The sequence below is a fragment of the Rhodamnia argentea genome, chromosome 7, assembly GCF_020921035.1.
Source record: "Rhodamnia argentea isolate NSW1041297 chromosome 7, ASM2092103v1, whole genome shotgun sequence".
NCBI classification, from domain to species: domain Eukaryota; kingdom Viridiplantae; phylum Streptophyta; class Magnoliopsida; order Myrtales; family Myrtaceae; genus Rhodamnia; species Rhodamnia argentea.
The window spans coordinates 28350628-28366929 of NC_063156.1; the positions used below are offsets into that span (position 1 = coordinate 28350628).

General features: G+C 43.2%; 3 protein-coding genes across 3 annotated transcripts; 1 reads left to right on the plus strand and 2 right to left on the minus strand.

The window, feature by feature from the left end:
* Nucleotides 1-596: 596 nt before the first annotated feature.
* Nucleotides 597-1532, minus strand: LOC115749761 (pathogenesis-related protein 1A-like). The gene has a single exon (XM_048282505.1). The coding sequence runs from the start codon at nt 1491-1493 to the stop codon at nt 810-812; it is 684 nt and encodes a 227-aa protein (XP_048138462.1). The 5' UTR covers nt 1494-1532; the 3' UTR covers nt 597-809.
* Nucleotides 1533-4091: 2559 nt separating this feature from the next.
* LOC115749762 lies at nt 4092-6499 on the plus strand. Its single transcript, XM_030686728.2, has 4 exons — nt 4092-4425; nt 4802-4977; nt 5377-5575; nt 6153-6499. Exons 1-4 carry the CDS (start codon nt 4362-4364, stop codon nt 6374-6376), a joined length of 663 nt encoding a protein of 220 aa, XP_030542588.1. The 5' UTR covers nt 4092-4361; the 3' UTR covers nt 6377-6499.
* A 1783-nt stretch (nt 6500-8282) lies between these two features.
* LOC115749781 (calcium-transporting ATPase 4, endoplasmic reticulum-type-like) lies at nt 8283-13333 on the minus strand. The gene is made up of 9 exons (XM_048282984.1): nt 13101-13333; nt 11519-12942; nt 11295-11352; nt 11071-11192; nt 10607-10888; nt 10142-10519; nt 9712-9821; nt 9191-9419; nt 8283-9108 (listed from the first exon to the last, which is right to left on the minus strand). The coding sequence occupies exons 2-9, from the start codon at nt 12938-12940 to the stop codon at nt 8524-8526; spliced, it is 3186 nt and encodes a 1061-aa protein (XP_048138941.1). The 5' UTR covers nt 12941-12942; nt 13101-13333; the 3' UTR covers nt 8283-8523.
* Between the last annotated feature and the right edge of the window lie 2969 nt (nt 13334-16302).

Sequence of the window (16302 nt, forward strand, 5' to 3'; positions counted from 1 at the left end):
AGTAAGTATGTTGGACTCACGGTTTTTAGTTTGTAGAGAGATTGTTCTGGGGATCCTAAAAACTGTTCTTATGGTGCACATTTTCTGCCCTTTTTGGATTAATCATGGCTGTGCTCGGACAATCCGGCATCAGCCCCTACAGCGATAAGAAGTCTAAACACAACACACTACTCGAAGACATGTTGCTGCAACGAATGCATCGTGGATCAATTTCAATTCCGTTCCCGAAGCGGTCGGGGCTTCTGTGATGCTTCGAAAGGAATGTAAGATTCAAATGGTATGTACATGTATCCCCCAAGTCATGTTTCAGGAAATAACAGGGATGCTTTGGCATAAGCGATGTCTAGGATCAACTAATACCCGACTCCGTCTGCATTGGTTTCTTTCTCTACTGGTTTGTTGTGCCTCGAAGAACCGAACATGGGCTTCCGCTCAATGGAGAAGAGACAGAACTGTGAAACGACCGGACGGTAAGAAATGGCAGCGTTCTTGAGAGAGAGAGACACACACACACATTCACACATCGATCGAAGGTGTGCACTCCCTGGAATCTGAAAATTGATCGCCGAAAACAAGACATGATTGCGCATCACAGATGAATATGTGTGGATGTCGAGTTCGAGCAAATGCAGGTCTAACGCCACAAGATGTCATTGGCCTAAGCACTAAAAGATACATCGTCGTCGCGGGATCGAAATTAAGCAAAATGATTCGGTACACAAAAGTAAAACCTCGGCCATCAAAACATATTGTATACCAAATCTTGCAATTGAGTTTCAGGTCATAGTACTAATGGAGGATCATCGTCCTCATCGGCCGTCGAAGGTCGAGAACGGGCTCTCGTTCACGTAATTCCCTGGCGGGTCGTACGAGCAGATGGCGTACATGCCGCCGTTGAGGCACGAGACCCAGGCGCAGCCCACGCGGGTGCTGTCCCGCCAAACGACCTGCGTGTAGTGCCCGCACATCTGGCCCTGCGCGCACGTGTTGCGCGTCGCGTCGTAGAACTGGTTCTCGCTAACCCACGAGTCCACGATCTGGGACGGGGACCACGCGGCCTGCGCCCCCCAGAAGATGTTCTCCCCGTAAGGGCCGTAGGAGTGGATCATCTTGCAGTCCGCGGCGCGCCTGGATGCGAACCGCCGCGAGTACTTGGCCAGGTTCTTGTCCCATCTCATGGGCGGCTGGCCGAGACCGAGCCTGACCTTGTTGTGGGCCTGGACGAACTCGCTGGCGCTGCAGATGGGGATCCCCGGCTTCGCGTCCTGGGGCCGCGGGTTCCGGGACGGGTCCGGGGTCTGGCCGATGATGCCGGCACCGCCGTGGGAGGTAGCGTTGGGCATCATCCTGGCCAAAGGGGCGGCTACGCTCGGGAGCCCGGTCGCGCGCGTTTGGACATTGATGGGGACGGCGAGCACATGGGTGGAGAGGGCAAGGAGGGCGGCGGCGACGGCGAGGAGGACGAATCGGATGCTTGACATGGGAAAGATCATGGCGTTTATGCTGCCCTCATGATCCGAGAGCAGCGGGCTAAAAAAAAAAAGGGATTTTATGTGAAGGATTCGTGTCTTTACGCACTCTCCGTCATTATTTTTAGCTAAATCCCGTTACAGATTTCCGGGCCAATTTGAGCAAACGGGAATTGATGGCACAACTCCGTTTTCTGCTGACCAGAATCTCGCATTAAGCCGCCATCCTCGTTTGTTGAATTAACTGTCGATCAAACAAATATAGACATCATCATCATAGCAGACGTAAAACTACGTGCTACGCTATTACACCATAGATTTTATTCCCATGAACTTATCAATCAACATTTTATAAACATTCTCAACAACATTTTTTTTTTTTTGAGCTATTCTCAACAACATTGGAAGAGCCAGATTTTGGACAAAATTACCACAAAAAAGTTATAAATACATCGCAATTATGTCAATTCAGTTCTAGAATTTTTTTTTCTACCAATTAAGTCTTAAATCTTTTACATTTATGCTAATTCAATCCATCCGGCCAACTTTGGTAAGCTAGCGCTAATTCGGTCCATCCGGCCAACCTTGAGCCTTTGGGTGGTTGCCGATCCGTGGAGGAAGAAGGAGAATGAAAAAAAAAAAAAAAAAAAACTTTTCGATTCACGGTCCCTCGAAACGAAGGGTTAGGCAGGTAGTATGGGCCCTCCGACTTCCAGCTATATGCTGTGTGGCTCTTGCGAAGCGAATGAGGGGAAGCTCTTCGAGCTTTCTCTACCAGAGAGGGTAGAGAAGGGTAGAAGCGACTCGTCGTTGAAGCAATAGCTTCCGAGACGAAGCCAAGCCTAAAAGATCGACTTGGAAAAAAATTAGAATATTATTAAAATCGTCACGTTAGCATCGATCGGCTAAAGTTGGCCGGATGAACTCAATTGTCAGAAGTGAAAAAAGGTTTAGGATTGATTTGACACATTTGTAATATGTTTAGGACATTTTTGGTAATTTTCTTCTAGATTTTGTGCACATCATTCTATCAGGATCTATTTTTGGTACAATTAAGTTCCAATCTTCTTCTTCTTTTTAAAAGGTAATTTTAGTTACACTACGTCTTTTTCGGCCGTCATTTTTTCGGTTTGTCCAACGAGGCATTCTCCAAAGAAGCCACCTCGGTAACTTTCCGTGATAAAGACTTAATTGTACTTGTGTGCATGGAAATAACTATGATTTGATTGCATCAAATGAAAAATATTGAGTTCGATAGAATTTTGTCCATTGAGTCGAGGCGGTGAATTTTGAAATGGTTTAATTAGTTTTTTTTTTGGTCGGAAAAATGGTTTAATTAGTTCGTAGTCTATATATAATATCAGTTATAATTTTTTTTTACAGTCGTTTGAATTTTGTGGATAATATCTAAAATTTTAGTGAGAACCCTAATAAGTTACATTTTTTTTTTCAAGTAAAGCCATGAAATAGATGAGGCCGATACTGTAGCATAATAATTATGAAAAGGTTTTAATGTGTCTTCGAAGGTTTTAAGTAGTTGATTCTGGATAGAAGTTAAGGTTCAAGTACTACAAAAAAGCAAAGCATTAAGAGCCAAACTATAAAAATCACTCCAAAAGGATCAGAAATGAAATGAAAACTAATATGAAATCAGATAGAGCCGGATGTATAGCGTAAAGTTTTGCGAGATCACAGCCAATTATTTTAATTTTTTTTTTAGCAAATAAGAGGTCTAAAAATAAGTGTGATTTAGGGTGCGTCTGCTTAAGCGAACAACGAATGATTGTGGAGAATATTTTCTTAAAAATATCACTTCTATCGCATGAAATAATTAGTCAATAAAAAATATTTTCTTCACTATAATAATATATATTTCATATTTTTAAAGAAAACATATAGCGAACCATTTATTTAGCACCCTTACTATTTTTTTTTCATTTGTCAAAAATGCAAAATTTTCAAATAAGGACATGAAGTGCCCTCATTTTTTCAAATAAGAGCATGAAATGGATATTGTTTCAAATAAGGGTTTGAAATGCCCTCTTTGCTTTAAAGGAGGGCCTAAAATGAATATTGTTTCAAATAAGAGCTTGAAGTATCAACATCGATCTACAAAAAGGGCCTGACTCACTAGCTAATTAAGGGTATTTTCATCATTTATTTATGTATTTAATCTTTGTTTTTCCTTTTTATGTTTTTTGAAATATTAAAAAAATAAAAGTAAAAAAAAAAAAATGAAGAAGGAGAATTGTAGGTGGGAGGTAGCGGGAGGGCTACCTCTCGCCCGTGGTCGCCACCCCATCACTGGTGCCTCAGCACGGGCCGGCAAGTCGGCTACCTCCCGCCTGTTCTTCTTCTTTCGTGTTATTCTTTTGCCTTTTTTTTTATTTTAAAATTTTAATTTAATTTAACTAAAAATTAAATTTAAATTATATTTTGACGAAAATATCTTTGATCGGCCGAAATATTTACCCGGCCGGTGAGATAAGGTCTTTGTCTGAAATAATCATAATCACTTTAAGTTTTTATTTGAAAAAAGGAGAGTATTTTGGGTCATTAATTGAAATTTTCTGGACCAAAAATTTAGACTCTTTATTTTTGGTCGAAAATAAAATTAAGACGCCACGCCACCTCTGTTCCGTTGTCTCGGTCAGCTTCTCTACGTAAGCCTCCATCGTGCGCGCTCCGTTCAACCACCATTTCTTGACCCGAGAAGAAGCTTCGAATCTTTCCTCGAACCGCCATCGAAGGAAATTCCGTCGAATCTCGTCGAGCTGTGTGCTCCAAACCCCTCGGTACCTTTCAAGATTTACCCGATTCTCTGGTTTCCGCCCGCCAGATAGGAAGCAGACACGATCGCAGCACGAGCTGTCGACCCTGCATCTTCTGCATATGACGATCTCGCGGGTTTCTGCTGCTTCTCTGTTCTGTTGGGTCTTCCTCAGCTTCTTTCCAGGTAAAAGAATCGGTCTCGGTCCTCAATTCAATCGGAAGCTGATTTTTCTTGTTCCGGGTTAGATTCGGCTTGTTCCTTCTGGGTTGGTCGTGGATCGCTGGTGCGCGAATTCGTTAGAGTAGACGCGATTAGTTGCTCGGCGAGGTCGTGTGATGGATGGTAGCTGCTGGTGATAGCTCCCGGCTAGAGAGAAAAGGGAAGAAAGAGAAGATTATGAGTCCGCTTAAAGTAGTGAATTTTGAATTAGGACTTCGTGATGTTGGTTCTTGTCGGTTGAATCGGGGTTACAGATTCGATGCGTTGAATTGCATCCTGCCACTTGTTGGTGGTCTGTCCACTGGGGAAATGGTTTTCTCACTGCATCCCCTGTTTGCAGGATGCTTGCTTGCGGCAGTTGTCACGCTCGATTCTATTGAAATATATAGGACTCATGAGTGGTTCAAGGCTAAGCCAACGGTTTATTTCCGATGTAAGGGGGAGAACAAAACTGTTTTGCCGGATGTGAAGGAAGCAAATGTCTCGTATTCCTTTAAAGGTCAAGAATCTTGGCAGGTATGAGTTGTTTCTATAACCTGACTACGGTAGGACGATGTGTAATTGGTTGGAACTAGCTTGTCGGATCTTTTAATAGATGAGTGTTAGGAGCTTGAAGTTTGCAACTGGAATTCCCATTAGTTGTGAGGCTTGAGTTCTCCTTGTGTAATACTATTGTTTGATTTTGTGAGCTTGCGCTACTTTACTAATTAGTGGCTACATTTCATTGGACAAGTTTCTTTTCTGCGGTTCAGCATAGTTGATCGTAGTGATAAGTAGTTTTCGTAAAATGTAAACTCTCTATTACTCGTCTTAAAAAAGCTGGTGTGGGCAGTTTCTAGGCAATTTAAGTGGATAGTGTGCTTGATCCTACAGCATAGACAGCTAATGCTAAAGTCATGATCTCCATTTTCTCAGCCCCTTACAGAATTTTCAAACGAAAAATGCAAGCGATGTGGGTTTTATGAGGAGGACACCCTAAAGTCAGATGATACCTTTGAAGAATGGGAGTTCTGTCCTTCAGATTTTAGCTCTTCGGATGGAAGATATACGAGAATCAAGGACAAGGAGTTTACTGCTACTTTTCTATGTCCACAGTGTGTACCTATGAAGGCTGGTGAGATTACATGTTCCTCGCACTCTTTTTATTTTCAGCCTGTTAATGCAGGCAATTATGTTTCATACGATTCAAAGTAATAATAGCCAAATAGACATCCAGGTCGTAAATACCAGTAAATATTTTGCGATGAACTGCGAAAACTTCTCTGTGGATGTTGTGGGACCTCAATTGCCGTGGAATTGGGATATAGTTAATTGATCTATCTCATACTCTGTATGGAAAAGTCTGTATTCTGGGATGCCAAACTTTTGCCGACTGAGATAGGAAATTTGTGAGGGAAACCTACCGATATTTGTCAATTATGGGAACACTGCATCTGTAGCTATTCGCCTCGAACAACTGGAGAAGTCATGATTTGTGATTTTGATCTTCATCCTTTTTTATGATGGATCGCAAGAGAAATCTTCTTCACGATTTTTCATTTCCAATTGTCTTGAAGATCTTTTGTGATTAGAACAGTGGGTATTCAAAATGAATAGGGAAAGTTTACCTTATTTTACATTACACTCCTTTATTGCTCTTGGGCTGTATATCATCATGCTGATTTTGGTAATTGGTTCTTGTGTCTTTGCAGATACCAATACAACCCCTGCTGCTGATAGAAAAGGGAGAGGAATGCATGCTGCTCTTGTCATAATGATTAGCGTTCTAGTTTCGACTGTTCTACTTGTCGGGTTGGTAGCTGCTTACAAGTATTGGCAGAAAAAGAAGAGGGAGCATGAACAGGCTAGATTTCTGAAGCTATTTGAAGATGGTGATGACATCGAGGATGAGCTAGGACTGGGTTCTGTTTTATGACTTCGGTATTCTGGTTCATAACCTTATTGTACAGCAGCACATTCTTAATGGCGAAAATTTTTGCTTGTAAACTTGGACCTGAAATAGAGTACAGTACGAAGCACGCTCCTCTGTTTGTATGTTTGTGCACTGTCTCGACAATCGCTGTAGGCAGCGGATGTAGCTTTGGTAAATATGTATGAGAAAAGAAAAACAGTTGGCTTTGGAAAAGAAAGATTGCCATAGATTGGCATTAAGAAATTATCCATACGATATATTCTTGATTAGAATGAGACATCTTTGATTATGGAAGGCAACTGCCTGCTTTTAAACAATGAAAATAGTAATGGAGGACTAAAATTGCCAGGAAATCTGTCTGAGATGGACTCCTGAAAGCTAGCGGGGAAGTCAGTGTTAGCTGTTCTGGCTCTGTAACGAAGCTCGTCCTTCAATCACCATAGAGTTTTCGGTTCTTCCTGAAACAGGCAGGGCCAGTAACCCAAGATACTGTCATAGAAAGCCGTTTCAACGAAGGAGCTTGTTGGCTCTTGCTGACTAATTTTAGGAGTGGTCTCTGCCCATATACGTTCTGGCCAATATCCGTATCCTGTCGCGAGATCATGTCCATCAGAAGATTGCATTTCCCCAGTGTGGTAAAAATCGTGGCTTTGTTCTTCATTCCGATACAGATTCTCCTGCTGTAAGCCGTTCCATTGTTCACTGTCATCGGAATCATCTCGAAGTGGGAAGAAATAACGATCCCAGCAGCTGCTGAAGTAGGACTCATGATCGCTAGGCCAATCTCCATATTTGTCATAAGGTAGTTCCTCTCGTTCATAAAAATCCTCGCGTCCATGACACTAGCTCAAAAATCCACCTGAGAAATCATCTCGTGGAAAATAAGAGGGATTCGAGCTAACATCGGGAAAACATATGGCGGATAAGAATGAGAGAGAGTCTTCATAGGATCCGCCGCCAATGGCATCATAAAGCTCTCCGTTTGAAGTCGGCCATGGGGGGCGACTTGTGAGCTGTGGCTCATAGGGGCTAAGAACTGTGCAAGCCATGGTACTGAAGTCCGAGCTCCAGGTTGCTGCCTGAAAATTTCTATTGAATTGTTCCTGTTGTTTTTACTCACTCAGGAAAGAACATACGCTTCAGGGCAACCTTAACACAATCGAGCATGAGAGAGAGAGAGAGAGAGGCTAAAGCGCTAAGTCCAGCACAAAGAGAATTGGCTTTGCAGCGATGCTGTAGCAGAGTCTGGAGAGATCATACTGATATAATAGATAGTCACTGCGTCGGGGTGACTTTTAATCATCCGGAATCGACTTTTTTCCTGGTGAAAAAGGAGGGAGAAGATACTCATCTATGGGCAGAAAGACAAGTCGTGATCGGTCACAGAGGCATCTGATTCTCCACTATCATGGAAATTTTTCCAGAGCAATGCGGCTGCTTCCAGTTGCTGATAAAAAGCTCTCCTTTTTTTTTGGCTCTTGTACCACATCTCCTCGGTGGTCGGCGTAGAACCTTCCTTTTTGATAAAAGCTACTAACAATTGATGCGAGAAAATCGCAAAGGGGAAACACGAAATATTAGCAGCCTCCTCAATCTTCTCAAGTAATCTCATTTGGCAATAGGAGGAGGTACAATACTCTGGTGTGCTTTATTTCCCTTTTCTGTTCCCGTGTTAACCTTTATTTGTTTCATTGTTGGATAGAAGGCTACAGTAGTATCCTTTGGCTTTTGCTCATGAGCCTAGATTGACGTGTTTAATGGTTTTCATTCACGAAGATGCCTTGGTGAAAAAGTCATTGTGTCGCTAGTCTTGCTCGTGCCGGGGCCAAACTTACCAGCATGAGTCCATGAAGATCCTTATTGAAATGAGGAACATAATCTCCAAAACTTGATTAATGCTTTGGTTTCACGGCGCACGGAGGATCGCTTCGGTGGTAAAAAGCCGGTAAATAAGAAGCTACGCCGTACAATATTTCATCTATAGTACGATTCCAAAGCGAAACGAAAAACAACAGAAACACTGATGCGAGAAGTCCGAGGAAGGACCAAGAAAGATGCATATTGCCTATACACTGTACAGGCGTCTCCTCGGGGCATCAACTTAGTAAGCAGCAACAGCTGGAGAGCTAGAGACTGAAAGCGAAGTCGCCTCACTCTGCCTTTGGCTTCACGGGTTTTCGCCCCCTGGATCGTTGAAGCCTGTTCATACACCTCCCCACGAACTTCAGAATCTCATCTATAAAGATCACCGGAAATGAGACCACGAGCACCAGAAGCCACTCGTTGAAGCCGAGAGACACGATGCCGAAAACCCGAGCGAGGAAAGGGATGTATAGGATCAGGAAGTGAAGCCCGAACGAGACGCTCATGGCCAACAAGAGCCACGGGTTGACCCAGGGGGGCATAGTCAGCAGGCTCGTGTCCTCGGAGAGGGCGTTGAGAGAGTTGAACATCTCGATCGCGACCAGCACAGAGAGAGACAAAGTCGTGGCCTTGACTTTCCCCCCTTGGAAGTAGTCACACGGGTCGCTGTCGAAGGTGAGGACCTGGCTCCCGGCGGTGAAGGGTGCGGCGGTGAAGTTCTTCCAGGACGAGCACTGACCCCAGTTCGCGAGCTGAGTGTACGACACGAGCGTGTGTCCATCGCCGCTAAGGTCAATGCCTAAGAAGGAGGCCTGTGTGTACCAAATGACAAACACGCCCACAGTTGCAATCCCTACATAGAGCCCAATGACCTGTCCAAAGCAATCAAGCTGTTCAATTCACAATACAGTTTAGGAAGTGTGAAGAGGATTATAGCCGGCGAATGATAAATACCAGATAGCGGAACAGAATCCATGTGCTGATGAGAGAATCATCACTTTTGCGCGGCGGCTTTTGCATTATGTCCCTATCCGGAGGATTGAATCCCAAGGCAGTCGCAGGTGGTCCATCGGTCACAAGATTGACCCACAGAAGCTGGACCGGTATCAGACCTTCAGGAATTCCTAGAGCCGCTGTCAAGAAGATGGAAGCGACCTCGCCGATGTTTGAAGAGATCATGTACCTGAAAGTTCGATTCGGAAAAAGCACATCAGCACTAACAATAATATGTCAACTCATTGTTTATCAGGAACAAGCACATCAGATGGGGCTCCGCAGCGCTTATGCTTTAGAAAGCGAAGCTCAGATCGCTATTTCAGACAATAGCTGTCCGGTCATTTGTATTGCCACAAATTATTAGCCTAAAACATGTTCGATAAATTATTTCATACAGGAGTTGCCCAAAGTAGTTGACAACTGAACATGTGTAACAAACGTTTGTGCTTTGAAACCAAGTAGGATTGAAAGAGACTTACCTGATGAAGGCCTTCATATTACTGTAGATTGATCTTCCTTCGCCAACAGCCGCGACTATTGTACTGAAATTGTCATCAGACAAGACCATGTCAGAAGCTTCCTTTGCGACCTGGAGCAGACGAAAAATACCGTGATAATCAAGCATGACGAATAATTTATAGGATGCGCAATAGTAAGGAATTGGTTAACCCTGAAAATGAAAGTTGGCCCAGCTTAGGATTCTTTCTTAAGCAAGTAAAAGCCAAAAAAAGGAGTGAGCTGACAACTCTGCTGACTTTGATTAAACCAGGCAAATTTCATATGATCCTTTGACTTCCTTAGTTCAACATTTACGGACTCTCGTACTATTTTATTGAGGTCCAAATCTTCAATTGCTTTCACTAGGATTTCGCCGACTTGAAGCAGCAAATGCTGTAAACATAAGAGTACCTCGGTTCCGGCAATTCCCATTGCTATGCCGATATCAGCCAGTTTCAAGGCAGGTGCATCGTTCACTCCATCACCGGTCATGGCAACGACTTCACCGTCTTCTTTGAGCAACCGAACTATCTCTTGTTTGTGCCTTGGTTCGGCCCTGGAGAACAGGAGGCCTCCGCTTTGCCTCAGGTGATCCTTCTTGTTCTGCAAATTCATGAACACCTTGCCTGTCAAGCTTTTGAAGCTGATGTCCTCATCGTGTTCGAAAACTCCTATTTCGCGACATATCGCTTCAGCTGTGTTCTTGTTGTCTCCGGTGATAACCATGACGCGGATTCCCGCCGCCCTGCAGTCCTGAATGGCTTGATAGACTTCTCCTCTGGGAGGATCCTATATGGAGTGCACGGAGACGCAGGATTAGCTTGTGAAAGGAAGCGGGAAAAAAGTTACTCCGAACTACACACGAACAGAACTCACTCGCAATCCCACCAAGCCAGCGAAGATCAATCCACTCTCTATCATCGAATAATTAGATGGATTAAGCAGAAGCTTATGAGCAGGATGGTCTTCGGACCCGTCATAGCTCTCAAACTCGGGCAGCTCGTTTCTGAATGCGAATGCCAGACAGCGCAGTGCGCCAGTCGACATTTCATTAAGAGATTGCAGGATGGAGCTTCTTGAGTTCTGATCAAGTTCCACGACCGATCCATCAAGCAATTGAATTTTGCTGCTTCTCTCTAATATACTTTCTACAGCTCCCTGTCAAAATCGCAGCGGTTCATTGGTTAGTCATGTACACATCGAAATAACATTTCGACTTCGAACCTCAGGCATAGTATTAGCAGTTGAAGAAACAGAGTAAAGAGTGTCCGGATAATTATCGATCCGACAGCAATTTAATGAGAAAATATCGGATGTTCACGCATCGAAAGGGAATGCACCTTCACAAGTAGCAACTTCTTCCCGGAACCGGAACTCACAATAACTCCCATAGACTTCCTATCCCGGTCGAATTCCAGTGTCCCGATTCGACGCTCATATTCAGTCCACCATTTGCAGCAACCTTCAGAAGCAAACAACAAACATGTTTAGTTGCTACAAGATCTCTTGATCCTGATGATCGATGAGGAAACGCGGAATTGAAGTAGGTCGATAAATGCCTTACGCAGAAGTTCGTTGCTCTCAGAAACCGCTTCCGGCATGCCCATTTTCTCGACCAAGACCTGATAGAACACGAAGAATGTCTGATCGATTTGAAGGTGCGCATTCGCATACTGATGTTATACTAGCAAAGCTCACAAGAATACAATGTCGAAACTTGCTAATCTGAATGCATGTTTTACCGAAAAATCATCTGCAACGACTCGATAATAACAAAGTTGCGTTTACCTTCAAAGCAGCTTCAGTTGGCATTCCGTGGGAAATGAACTTATGCTCCGACCGCGCAACACCAGCATCGTTGCATACAGCAGCGATTTGTGCTATCATTTGAAGATTAGCATCCATGTGGCCAGTCGGCCAGTCGTGAATTTTGCCATCAAACGGATTGTAAGTTGTCCCTTCGACCTTGAAGGTCCTTAACTGATCGGGCGACGAACCAACAGCAACCAGCTTCGCCACAGCCATTTGGTTAGTGGTCAATGTGCCGGTTTTATCTGAACAGATCACCGTTGTGCACCCCAATGTCTCGACGCTCGGGAGCTTCCGAACAAGAGCGTTCTTCTGTGCCATCTTCCTCGTCCCGAGCGCCAGGCAAGTTGTGATCACGGCAGGCAGACCTTCGGGAATCGCCGCCACAGCCAATGCCACGGCGATCTCAAAGTAATACGTGGACTTCTCGAAGGAGAACCTGAAGTTCCTCGGCCACCCATCTACGTACTCCCAGGTTAGGAAGTACTTGACGCTGATGAGCCAGACAAATGCGCAAATCACGCCGATTATTATCGTCAAGGCCTCGCCGAACTCGTTCAGCTTCTTCTTCAACGGGGTGTCCTCCTCGCTCTGCCCCGCCACATGGATTTGCGTGTGCACTTTCCCAATCTCGGTCTCCATCCCGATCTGAGTGACCAAGCAGATACAATTCCCGTTCACCACGGTCGTCCCCGCGAAGACCATGCATCTCTTGCCCTGTATGTCGGCGTCCTCCACGACCACCTTGCTCGTCTTGTTCACGGCCTCGCTCTCTCCGGTCAGTGAGCCCTGCTCCAACCGCAACGTGGAGCTAATCAACTCCAGGACTCTCATATCTGCAGGCACTTTGTCTCCGACCTTGAGCTCCACAATATCCCCCGGCACGAGCTCCCTCGCAGGCAAATTCGGAACCCTCTTCCCATCTCGCACCACCGTCGCCTGCTCCGACTGAATCTCCTTCAGCGCCTCCAGGGCCTTCTCAGCATTGCTCTCCTGCCACACCCCGACGGTGGCGTTCAAGATCAGGATCAGGAATATCACCAGCGGCTCCACGAACGCGGTGATCTCCTTGTTGGCGCCACCTCCCTCGCCGGAGTACCAGGCGAGGATGAAGGAGACGACCGCGGCGCCGAGCAGGATCCGGACTAGCGTGTCATTGAACTGCTCGAGGATAAGGCTGAGGATCGAGACCCCCTCGTGGTGCTCCAGCTCGTTGGGGCCATACAGCTTACGCCTCCGCTCAACATCCTCGGACTTCAGCCCACAAGCCCTGCTTGTGCGGTAGTGCTTCTCGCACTCGGCGACATCTCTCGCCCAAGCAGGGAACGACGACGCCTTGCGGTCGTTCAACTTCTTCGAGACGGCTTCCAGGCTTTCACAATCCTGTCCTCCTTGCCCCATCTCTAGTTGCAGTCAAACAGATTACGAGGAGTCAAACCCGTGTCCATTTCACTGGGAAACTCAGAACCGCAAGTTGCACGACACAGATGAACTGTGGAAAACACAGAATTTGGAAGTACAAGAAACGTTACGGAGTTAGAAAACAAAAGTAGAGAAAGACCTTAATTTCAGTCTCCGACTTTGAGAACCAAGTCACTGGGTCGCCCTCCGTCGCTTCGTCGAGGGTTGGCCTGTCGCTGCAGAAATCGCCAGGAAGGTGGGGGAGATTAATAAAGACATAACCGTGGGATTAAACTAATCAATCCCGCGAAGCTTCGCCGCAGCTTCTTCCATCGGAGTGGGCATGCGAGGGAGATTTCAACTAGCGTGAAACTTCGAGAGAGAAACCGGCGTGCGTGCGCGCCTGCGCCTGCCTTTTCGAAAATCGATTCGGAGCGAACTGGCGGCGAAGCTGTCAGAAAAGTCAACGTGGCCGACGTGGCATCCTCCCATTGAATCAGAAATGATTAGGGGGCCAGCTGGGGAAGAATTGTCCGGGGGTCAAATCAAATCTTGGGTGTCCACATCAATTACCTCGTATTGATATGACCCAGCATCCTGAAAATACATTTTCTTTTCCAAAAGTCAATGTTTCCACATTACTTATTCTAGCATTATTTGGAGAGCATGATGATAGGGAGGGTCTGTTGTTAGGTAAGTTAAAGCACCCGTATGCCAATACTTTTGGAATAGAATTTTTACTTTAAAAGTACTTGTGGAGTAGAAATCCATTTGGAAACGCAATTTCATTTTTCTACTTCTGAAATATTTTTTCTTTTTGCTATTATAGAAATTCTCACAAATTTTTTCGCGTTTCCTTACGGTGTTAATATGAACAATAATTGATTATGAGGAAGACTGAGATGTGACAATGCGTTTTCTTTCTTTCTTTTTTGTTGTTGTTGTTGCCAGGAGAATAAGGTTCTATATGTATCGAGAGAACTTTTGAGGTTTTCGATTTTGATTTTTGAATGAAAATAAAAATCACATCGAAAAAAGGGTCTTGTGAGATGCTGAGACTTCTACTACTCTAACCATGTGGATCCTCCAAATTTAGAAAGGATATTCACATCTTAATTTCCATCTCTTTCATATAGTTCTACATTAACAAACAATTGTACTAAAGTTCAGTGACCAGTCATGGAAATCTCCCGCCCGTGTTTAGCTCAGTAGCTTCCAGAGCTCAGTCGCAAATGTAAAAGCCGGAAGGGAGAGAGCCTTTTGCTGCCTCAACATGATCCGAACCTTCAGCCATGGAGAAGTTCGTAGGTTATACTTTGTATCCTATGATGCTTACATACGTTTTCTAATTTCTACCAATACCATTTTCCAAAATGAATATAGCTAGTATTTTCTCATTAATAATAATGCGATTTTTAAATGGTCCAGCTGTTAAGATGTTCTCTCTTTTCCTTCCGGCCAAAACAGCTAATATAAAAAAAAAGGGAAAAAGCCACCAAAAATCCTAAACTATGCCCGTTGTGACACATTTACCCCAAACTTTTATTTGTGACACAAAAAACTCTAAACTTGTACGCATGTGACACATTTACCCCAAACTTGTACTTGTGTGACACATTTATCCCAAACTTTTTGTTGTGACACTAAAAACTCCAAACTTATATTCATGTGACACATTTACCTCAAATTTTTGAAGTAAATGTGTCGCACGAATATAAGTTTAGGAATTTTGATGTCATAAAAAAATATTTTGGGATAAATATGTCACACGGGTATAAGTTTAGGGTTTTCAATGTCACAAGAAAAAGTTTGGGGTAAATGTGTCACATGAGTAAAAGTTTGGGATTTTTGGTGTCACAAAAAAAAGTTTAGGGTAAATGTGTCACAATTGGCATAGTTCAGGGTTTTCGGTGGTTTTTTTCCCAAAAAAAAATTAAGTTGGTAAATTGATAATTAGTTGATGATATATAAATATGATGAGCAGGTGGCTTTGCAGGATGCTTTTATAACGCAGCAACCTTTGATGCCAAACCAAAGGAACCTCCACGCATCCGTACAATTCATTATGTGTGGGGGAATATTGACTGGCCCCAGGCAATTTGCATAATAAAAATAATGCATACCGGTCTAGTTCAAATCCGTCTTGACATATTGTATCAATGCGCCACTTTAAGAAGAGACATCAAAATTCATTGCGATGAAAATTTGTTATATCGTAAAGGCTGTCTCATCCTATCTAATCTCATAGTTTATACTTGTTAAGATGGTGTTAACAAGAGCCATTGCTCTAATCAAGTGATACCATGTTACAACATGCAAATGTTTCTTCTTTCTCCCTAAATGAGTCATGGATTTATTAGCATCCCTTCCTATCTTTCTTATGTTGGGAGAATACGATGATCGCATGGGAACAAATAGAATCAGACTTTGAGGCATTAAGGAATAAGTTGCCCCATAACGTTATTAATGGTTACCGGCAAAAATCTTTCGGGATACAATAAAATCTCGAAATGAGAACATCATATTGCAATTATGATATTTCTCCAGGAACTCTCAAAGGGAAACAATGAAAAAAACGACTATATCTCTTTGGAAACAAACGAAAATGGAAGTTTGAGTAAATGAGTCGATAGTGAATAGAATCGTTTAATATATAATAGCGAAAAGAACGTAACTTTTCGCTGAATTGGGACACAATTGTTCATGTCCCAAAATCTGTTAATTTGGACACAATTCTTCATGTCCTAAAAGTTTCATGTCTGAAAAATCACAACTTGTCAAAGGTTGTAAGAGCGCCTAATAACCGTTAGGCAAGAAAAAAATTTGAAATTCAAAAAAATAATAATAAAATAACTGTAACTCTCTTCAAAGAATAATTTGCCCCACAACGTTATTAATAAATACTAACAAAAATTCTCAAATATACAACAAAGTCTCAGAATGAAAACATCATATAAACAATTCCGATGTTTTTTCAAAAAATTCTTTTATGAGTTCTATTGGGAATCTCTCAATATCGAAATAATTTATCTTGTTAAAGTACGTGAGAAACAAAAAAAATATGGAAGCTTCTTATATATATATATATACATATAAAAGTTTAGTGAGTATGATATTCACATAATCGTATTCACGAAAGGAATCATCAACTTAGAAATAATGAAATATCGAGATTTCAGTGACACAATTGGCTTGATACTTAAAGATGCAAACTACATAACCACAACACAATTATCGGAAATGGTTAATCAAGTGAACGAAGGTTCTTCAAAATAACTACTTGTCGATAATTTCGTAATATAAACGAGCCATATCCATAAAATAATGAAAAGTATTTTAGCTCATTCGCATTAAGAAAACGA